Source organism: Sinocyclocheilus rhinocerous, unplaced genomic scaffold (genome assembly GCF_001515625.1).
Source record: "Sinocyclocheilus rhinocerous isolate Xijiao unplaced genomic scaffold, SAMN03320098_v1.1 scaffold450, whole genome shotgun sequence".
Classification (NCBI taxonomy): domain Eukaryota; kingdom Metazoa; phylum Chordata; class Actinopteri; order Cypriniformes; family Cyprinidae; genus Sinocyclocheilus; species Sinocyclocheilus rhinocerous.
In genome coordinates this window covers 510,607-519,702 of record NW_015653457.1, presented here as the reverse complement: position 1 = coordinate 519,702, position 9,096 = coordinate 510,607, and the positions used below count along the sequence as shown (strand labels likewise).

The 9,096-nt window shown below is 37.4% G+C and overlaps 1 protein-coding gene across 1 annotated transcript in view; it reads left to right on the top strand.

Moving 5' to 3' along the window:
- The window catches only part of vtg8 (vitellogenin 8), a 13,825-nt gene extending 5,859 nt beyond the window's left edge, over positions 1-7,966 (top strand). Inside the window, exons 12-32 of the mRNA XM_016521910.1 lie at positions 1,633-1,850; positions 1,940-2,037; positions 2,125-2,249; positions 2,344-2,439; positions 2,524-2,643; positions 2,757-2,943; positions 3,084-3,363; positions 3,458-3,590; positions 3,678-3,888; positions 3,977-4,248; positions 4,567-4,611; positions 4,721-4,927; positions 5,208-5,350; positions 5,433-5,571; positions 5,646-5,766; positions 5,853-6,036; positions 6,119-6,213; positions 6,388-6,482; positions 7,183-7,348; positions 7,433-7,594; positions 7,781-7,966. Of these exons, the coding sequence (XP_016377396.1) occupies positions 1,633-1,850; positions 1,940-2,037; positions 2,125-2,249; positions 2,344-2,439; positions 2,524-2,643; positions 2,757-2,943; positions 3,084-3,363; positions 3,458-3,590; positions 3,678-3,888; positions 3,977-4,248; positions 4,567-4,611; positions 4,721-4,927; positions 5,208-5,350; positions 5,433-5,571; positions 5,646-5,766; positions 5,853-6,036; positions 6,119-6,213; positions 6,388-6,482; positions 7,183-7,348; positions 7,433-7,594; positions 7,781-7,884 (3,201 nt within the window). The 3' untranslated portion in view covers positions 7,885-7,966. The remainder of the gene's footprint in view (positions 1-1,632; positions 1,851-1,939; positions 2,038-2,124; positions 2,250-2,343; positions 2,440-2,523; positions 2,644-2,756; positions 2,944-3,083; positions 3,364-3,457; positions 3,591-3,677; positions 3,889-3,976; positions 4,249-4,566; positions 4,612-4,720; positions 4,928-5,207; positions 5,351-5,432; positions 5,572-5,645; positions 5,767-5,852; positions 6,037-6,118; positions 6,214-6,387; positions 6,483-7,182; positions 7,349-7,432; positions 7,595-7,780) is intronic.
- Positions 7,967-9,096: the final 1,130 nt, after the last annotated feature.

Below are 9,096 nucleotides of genomic sequence, written 5' to 3'. Positions count from 1 at the left end.
TTTATGTACTTCTCAGAAATATACTTAAAATTACATTCTATACTTAGAAAAAGTCTAAATATATTTGAGCGATACTTGTGCTTCGGGAATCCATGTTTTCATTGTTATCCGGTAGGGGGCGCTATTACACGCCTTCTGTACAGAATTTCCAAAACACAAGCGAAGAAGAAACCAAAACAACAGATGCTTCCACATGTAATCTAACACGATCAGGGGCCTGTACCATGATGGTAGTTGAACAAATACAGAGCTACAGGATTAGTTTCGAGTTGACAAAACCAAACCACTCCAATCCGGCTTTGTTGGTACCATGATGCTGATCATCAACTTTCTTTGTCAACTCAGGCTTTGATCCTGAGTTTGTGGAGCATGTGTACATGAATGCATGACATCACTGGCAAGCCTTGGTTAAAGGTTAAGGTTTTGCTAAAGGTTAAGAGATTGAAGAATATGATGAATTTAAATGCATTTACAATGAAAAAAGTACTTGTTCATGAAAGAGGACAAATAAAAGAAATGATCTTGCTTTATCAGTGCAGTCACAAGTGAAACTTGTTATATACAGCGATAATATAAATCATATAAAATAACTAAGTAATTATCATTAAACCCAGACAATTATTATTATTTTTTTTTAGTACTAGTGACCTTTAATTTGGAGCAAGAGAAACTGGGGGAGTGACTTTTTTGCGTCAGACATGTGTCACTTTGCTCACATCTGATTGGTCCAATTTCAGTTTGAGATCTCTTACCCAGAACATAACCTGCCCCGGAGCAGGTTAGCCGTGGAGTGTAAGTTACCATGGCAATGAAGGCCGTTAAAAGCCAAGCCACCTGGCTAGCCAGCTAATATGGCTTCATGGTACAGGCCCCAGACATAAAGCAGCATCAAAACTGTGTAAGGTTATGGAATAAAATGTCGACCCATGAATAGGTAATGACTGTCAAGCTTTGGGGTGTTGATCGACTCCATCAACGTTTTGATTATCATTCTGAATCCAATTCATAATCTTTTATCAGCTTTTTGTTCAAAATGTTATTTATTTATTTGATTTTTTTAATGAAACTTACCCACATTCAAGTGTTTATAAAAAATAATGCATGAAGCTAGAATAAAATGTTTTTGTTTACCGTTTTTTTTTTCATGTTTGTATGTTCAGATATTCATATAACTAAATATATACAAATTAATACCTAAATAGAGACATAGTAGTATACTTAAAGTATGATGTAAAGTTCACTAAAAAGAAAACTTACGAGTATACTTGCAGTATAAAACTACTAAACTAGTACTTTCTGAGACTATACTACAAGGTTTCAGTAGACCTATAAGTTCACTTTTAGTATAGCTGCAGTACAAACTAAAACATAGATGCAAACTAGTTGTGTACTCAAAGTTTACTACATGTTATACTTAAAGTATACTTAAAAGTATACTAGAAAGTGGGCCAATTTAGTCCCAAGGAGTATTGAAATAGTACACTTACAAGTATACTACTAGTACACTGATATTTGTATACTTACTACATAAGTATACTTAAAAATATACTTGAACTTAAGTATACTTAATAAAATAAACTTGAAGCATACTTCATTTGGGTAAGGGTATTTGAATTTAATTTTGCATTTCAGGTCCAGAATGTAGTTCTGCAGATGTTTGTAAACAAAGATCTCCACCCAGAGCTGCGCATGGTCTCGTGGATTGTGCTTTTTGAGACAAAGCCAAGCATGGGTCTGGTTATTACTCTTGCACGTGCTCTACAGAAGGAACCAAATCTACAGGTGGCCAGTTTTGTGTACTCGCACATGAAAGCCTTGACAAAGAGCACACACCCTGAGTTTGCTCTAATGTGAGTTTATGCTAACAAAAGCCAAAATATGTTCCAACATATTGATGTTTAAAACTTCAACATCGACAATCCACCTTGGTCTTTTTCAGTGCCGCAGCCAGCAGGGTTGCCATCAAGATATTAAGCCCAAAACTGGACAAACTTAGCTTTCCTTACAGCAAAGCATTTCTCTTGGATGGTTATGAAGGTAAGAAAGTTCTGTTGATCTCCAAAGGTGTTGCATTCCAGGTGATGGTTTCCTCTAAAAAACTTACTGATTAGTTCCGTTGTTTAGATCCTCTCATGGTAGGTGCTGCCGGTAGTGCTTTCATCATCAATGATGCTGCCACCATCCTGCCCAGAGCTGTAGTAGCTAAAGCACGTGCTTACCTGGCTGGAGCTGCTGCTGATGTTCTTGAGGTGAGTAAATAAGATACAGGAAAATATAGAGTACTTCTTTATTTCATTAATTTCTTAAATTCCTACCCGACTTCACTGAATTACTTTCTTTCAGGTTGGCATCAGAACTGACGGAATTCAGGAGGCTCTTCTGAAATCGCCATTCCTGCATGAGGACAGGCTGCCCAGGATGAAACAAGTTCTTAAAGCTGTAAGTGTGGCATATTATAAATGTAATTCATGGAGTGTTTTTTAACAGTTACATATTTTTTGTTGTTTATTTGGCATGCTGCAGCTAAAAACATTCAAAGCCCTGCCAAAGAAGCAGCCCCTGGGCTCGATCTATGTGAAAGTTCTTGGACAAGAGATTGCTTTTGCAAATGTCGACAAAGCAGTTCTTGAACAGGCAACACAGGTATATTGTGGTAATATCACTTCATATGAACAAAAAAACTAACTAATTTGTGTTGTCCTCCTAAACTTTTGAGAACGTTCAAAATGGAGCTAACCATCAAATTTTTTCTACAGCTTACTACTGGAGGCAATATACCTGAGCTGGCAGGGGAAGCACTTAAAGCAATGCAGAATGGCACTGCCTTCCAGTATGCCAAGCCCCTACTGGTGGCTGAAGTGCGTCGCATCTTCCCATCAGTAGCTGGTGTACCCATGGAGTTCAGTTTGTATGCTGCTGCAGTGGCTGCTGGTAATTTGAAGGGTAAGAGTCTCAAAAATGCAGTAGTCTATTTATAGATTGATTGGAAATAGGGAAAGACATTTATACAAATGCACAATATTTAATAGAGAATGCACTTTAATAATGAAACTTTTTTTTTTTAAATTTGCCATCATGTCCAGTCCGGGCTATTATTACACCACCTCTAACTGAAACCATCAGTGTTTCTCATCTGATGAAGACAGATGTGAAGTTAACTGCTGAAGTTTCACCAAGCATTACCTTACAGACTTTTGCTGTAATGGGACTGAATACTGGTTTTATTCAAGCTGCATCCATGGCGAAAGGAAAGACCCATACATTTTTGCCTCTAAAAGTGGAGGCAAAGTTTGACATCACAAAGGCTAATTTCAAGATAAAGGGTTTTCCTATTGTACTTCCAGTGCATGCTTTGACAGCACGGTACAGAATATTTTATGTAGACTCATTGTCAATCTTTTCACCATGGTCTATCTCATTACTAAAGTGGCTTTTTGTGATTCTTGTGCCACACTAGTTTTGAAACTTTGGCAGCAGCTGGAAACATCAAGGCGGTCAATGCAGAGAGAATTACACCCATTGTACCAGAGACTGTAGTTCTGAAACATTCCCAAGAAGCATATACCTCAATGATTTCACCTGGAGATTTGGTAAAATAATAAGAAATTTGTTTGGCTAATTAATGTTAAAAATGAATTTCTTAATTATTCTAATTTGTTTTATTCATCCCTACATAGTCATCAGAAACCATTAAAACTGTTATGTCACCAGCCGAGGAACCTGAACTGAGGACTAGTGTTCCAATTCACAAAACATTTTGTTCTGTTGTACCTCACATTGGAGTTAATGTATGCATGGAGGTTATGTCCTGTGATGCCACCTTCATCAAAAACACCACCATTTATAACATGATTGGGCAGCATGGAGTACATATTAACATAGTTAGAGGCAAGTGTCTGAAGTCAAATCTTCAGAATTTCACTATAACTATGTTTGTTATTGAAAATGTGTTATCTTATAATCTATTTATTGACAGCTGATGGTCCTGCTGTTGAGGGACTAGAGCTAGAGGTCCAACTAGGCCAAAGAGCTGCTAAAAAGCTCCTTAAAGAAATCAGCTTTGCTGACGCGAAGACTCCCAAGGTCAAGTCCGTCCTGCAGAAACTGAGGAAAATCCTAGAGGGCGAACAGAGGAACAAGAACTCCAGTTTCTTCAGCCATAATACATTATTTTACTCTCAAAGCACCAGTAGCCACAGCTTTAGTTCCAGCAGTTCTGTTCGATCTTCCAACTTGCATCTGTCCAAAGTGAGTATTTTCATTACCACATTCGTTGGATTGCTGTTTTCACACTACACGACTGTCTGTCCTCCCTAATGTCAATCAAAGCACTGGACTTGGGTTGCAGACAAATATTTAATATATATTTCTAGATATTTAACTTGCTAAATATCTCTTGGACATTGGCGACGCATATGCGCTTCTCTCTTTGATAATTCAAACCTGAATTGCCTGGAACTAAGAAATAAAAAGAAGAAAAATATGATTTGCCAATCATAAGTCAATGTTTTAAAGTTTTACTTTTACAACTATTTTTTTTTTCTGGATCACTATATGGATCACTAGGACCTCTCCAGTGGACAAAGCAAAGAAAGTTTCAAGCCCGTTCAGGTATGACGTAGTTTCTATAAGCAGATCTTTGCTAAACCCTTTAATTCTATTTTTTTAAATAATTTTATTTTTAATCAATTAAGTTTTAAATGTCTTTACATGGTTACAGTCTAGATTCCTTGGGGACTCGGTTCCTCCAGTGGTTGCTATCATTGCACGTGTTGTGAGAGTTGATCGTAAGTTGTTGGGGTACCAGCTCACTGCTTACCTGGACATGCCCAACTCAAGGGTGCAGATCATTGTTGTCTCCATTGCAGTGAAGAACAACTGGAAAATGTGTGCTGATGGTGTCTTTTTGAGCAAGCACACTGTTGGTGTAAGAAATTTGATTAAATTACTTTGTTTTAGTTCTCTTTTTCTGCTATGTCAGAGGTGTCCAATCTTGGTCCTGGAGGGCCAATAGCCTGCAGAGTTTACCTCCAACCTGCCCCAACACACTTGCCTGAAAGTTTCTAGTAATCCTGAAGACCTTGACTAGCTGGTTCAGTTGTGTTTAATTGGGATTGGAGCTAAACTCTGCAGGATTGTGACTCTACAGGAGCAGGACTGGACACCCCTGTGTTAGGATAAAGCATTCAAAATTTGCCTCTATCTAGGCAAGGATTGCTTGGGGTGCAGAGTGCCAACAATATGCAATTACCATCAACGCAGAGACTGGCCACCAAGGCCCAAGTCCTATGGCCTATCTTAAAGTGAAGTGTGAGAAGGTGCCCACAATTATCACCACCTATGCCAAGAGGTTTGGTTACTCTTCATCGCAAATGTTCCACTTCATATATGTCAACATATCAACACATTTTTCTTTTCCTTCCCTATTCAAGTGTGGCTGAATATATTCCTGGTGCAGCTCAAATGACTGGATTGGCTATTAGCGATGAAAAAAACATTAAGAGGCAGATTGAACTGATCATACTTGTCCCAACTGAAAGGACCCTGGACATCATTATTAAGACCCCAACAGTAAGCAACAATCTAATGATTGGTTAACTATGCCTTTTTTTTGACAGCACTTTCTAAGATTTGTGAATTTGCAGATGACCTTGTCAGTGTCGAACTTGGTTCTTCCAATCGCTTTGCCATTTGAGGCTATCCAGGCCTATCCAGAAAATGATGTCACAAACATAATTCGAAACCTTTATATAGAGACTAGTTCAGGTTAGTAAAGTGTCTTAAGCTGGCCTTTCGTTTTTCATGAATTGATCTTTTTTTTCAGTAAATGTTTTGTTTGTCTCACTATTTAGCTAAATGCAGTAAGGTCAGAAACACCTTGACTACATTCAACCATAAGAAGTACAACTATGAAATTCCCCTTTCCTGCTACCAAGTCTTAGTTCAAGACTGCACTTCAGAGCACAAATTCATAGTCCTAATAAAAAAGGATGATGTCTTTGAGCATGAAGACCTAAACATTAAGGTGGCAGACATGTAAGTCCAGCTCACAGATATTACTAGTTCCATTATACAAAAGCAACCTCACTGCAATATTCAATGCTTTATTCCACCACAGCGATGTTGACATATACCACCAGAAGAGTGCAGTGAAGGTTAAAATGAATGGAATTGAAATACCAACCAACAATATTTCATACCAGCACCCAACAGGTTGAAGTTCTCTCCACATTACTTTGGAATAAAAGTCTGTTGCTTGCATCAGTGATTTTTTTTTTTTTGTGTGACTTGATTTGTCATATGACTTTTACTGGGATGCTGGTCTTTGCCTTGGGAGGGTAGTCTTAGAGTGTTTACCTGTACATTTATTAGGATTTTTTGTTGTAGGTACCATACAAATTGAGCAGAAAGGTCAAGGTATCGCTCTCTATGCCCCAGGCCATGGTCTTCAAGAGGTATATTATACCAGTGACCAGTGGATGGTAAGTCAAACAATGAAACAATTGCCAAATAATGGCAAATGATATAAGTACAATATTTTAAATGTGTTTGTGTATAACAAGGTTAACAGTTTTACAGTTTAATTTGATGTTACAAACACTGTGCTAAAGGTGTTAAAACTACAATGTGCTTCTTAGAGAATTTGATGCTGATATTTCTAAAACTATAAATTTTTCTTGGATTTTGTTAGGTTTATGTTGTGGACTGGATGAAGGGACAGACTTGTGGACTCTGTGGAAAGGCTGATGGAGAAATCAGACAGGAGTACACCACACCCAGTGGAGACCTGACCAAGAGTTCAGTCAGCTTTGCCCACTCATGGGTGCTTCCTGCTGACAGGAGTCTTGGAGTGTTTTCATGTACATTTATTAGGCTTTTTCAATGTAGGTACCATACGAATTGAGCAGAAAGGTCAAAGTATCGCTCTCTATGCCCCAGGCTATGGTCTTCAAGAGGTCTATTTTGCCAGTGACCAGTGGATGGTAAGTCAAAAAATGAAATGTTTGCCAAATAATGGCAAATAATGTAAGTACAATTGTTAGGGTATAAGAAGGTTAACCGTTTTATATTTTTATTTGTTGTTACAAACACTGTGCTAAAGATGTTAAAACTACAATGTGCTTCTTCGAGAATTTAATGCTGATATTTCTAAAAAATATCTATTTTCCCTGGATTTTTCAGGTTTTTGTCATGGACTGGATGAAGGGGCAGATGTGTGGACTCTGTGGAAAAGCTGATGGGGAAATCAGACAGGAGTACACCACACCCAGTGGATACCTGACCAAGAGTTCAGTCAGCTTTGCCCACTCATGGGTGCTTCCTGCTGACAGCTGCCGTGATGCCAGCCGTAAGATTTGTCGGACACTGTGTATTACAAAAATGTCATTTGTTTTAAAGACATTTAAAAAAATAAATATCTTTCCTCTATCAGAATGCCGCATGAAACTTGAATCTGTGAAGTTGGAGAAGCAGGTGATTTTGAATGGACAGGAATCTAAATGTTACTCCGTTGAGCCTGTGTTGCGCTGTCTGCCAGGCTGTGTACCAATGAGAACCACTCCTGTCACTGTTGGATACCACTGTATGTCCACTGGTAAGTGACTTGATTACTTGTTTGCAGACTGATATGACTCTAGTCCAGTAATCCTCAAATGGTTTTGCTTTAGAAAGCAGATTTTACATCTTAAAATTCAAAATGATTAACATAGGCTGAAAGGGAAAATATTTCATTTTGGTTAATAATTGTTGCTCCTATTTTTTTATATATATTGTGTTCCAGACTCCAACCTCAACATGTTTGATGGAATCTATGAGAAGAGTGTAGACTTGAGAGAGACTACAGATGCTCATGTGGTCTGTCGCTGCATTGAACAGTGTGCTTAAACCTACTTCTTGGCTCAGTAGCACTTAATAAAACATTTTTTAAAGCCGCTGTAAATTAACGCCTTCATTTCAATAAATCTGAACATGCATTCTCAAAATTTGTCTGCTCAATATTTTTCTTTTTTATTTAAAAACTGGTGCATGATTTCCTACTGTTGTCTACTTCTGCTGTAACCACCATTGATACTGAGGGGAACACACACAGCAATGGGATGACAGATTCTTATATTTTAAGAGTCATAAAAATAAAACATAAGGGCCATTCACAGTGAAATACTAACTGACACTAGATATTCATCTCCTATACTGAATATTAAGACATTCACCAGCACTAAACTAAACAAGTAAATACTACTCTGAATGATTTTTAGAATTATGGACCAAGTCTCAGAATTAGTATCTCTTGATTGACCATTGTATTAATCTGTGTAATCAATCAATCTACATATCGGTCCTACTTTCTATCTTTTAATTCAAGTTTGATATTGCCACCATCCTGAGTCTCAATGCACATGTCAAGAGAAATGGCCTCTGAGGACTTAAGTATTACTTTTATGGTCAAAAATGTTTGATTGAAGGCTAAAATCACAGGATTTTTCAGTTAGCAAGAAAGGCAAACATTGCTTAGAAGAAAAATAAACCAGTTAGTCAGTATAGCAATATACCCTAAATCCAATGCAATGTTATCTTAATGTACATTGTCCCTTGCATTGGGATTCACACAAACGTTTCCCCAAGAAAAAAAGGAATAATTATGCGGAAAGGTAGTAGCATTACTTTTCAATGTACTTCTACTGAAACCTCAAGGAATTCATAAAATGGAATAGATTATATTCTAAATTGGCCACAATTATGAGTGATTAACATGCATACTTCTTCCCAAATAATATACATTGTAATAACATTGAAAAATAAGCACTTACTTAACATTATCTTTTAACTTGACATTATTATTATCTTATTATATTATTATTATCTTTAACTTGATATTATTCACTTGACATTATAATTTCTAAACTTTAAAACTAACAGACACAACTAAAACCATCAGCAGTCAGTTCTCAGCTCCACACATACAAGAACTCAAACCAACCGCATCCATTGCTAAACCTCCCCTCTCCTCCTTCTGTCTCCTCACTGAGGCAGAAGTATCTAAACTTTTCCTCTCTAGCTATCCTACATCTTGTCCTCTAGACCCAATCTCCTCACACC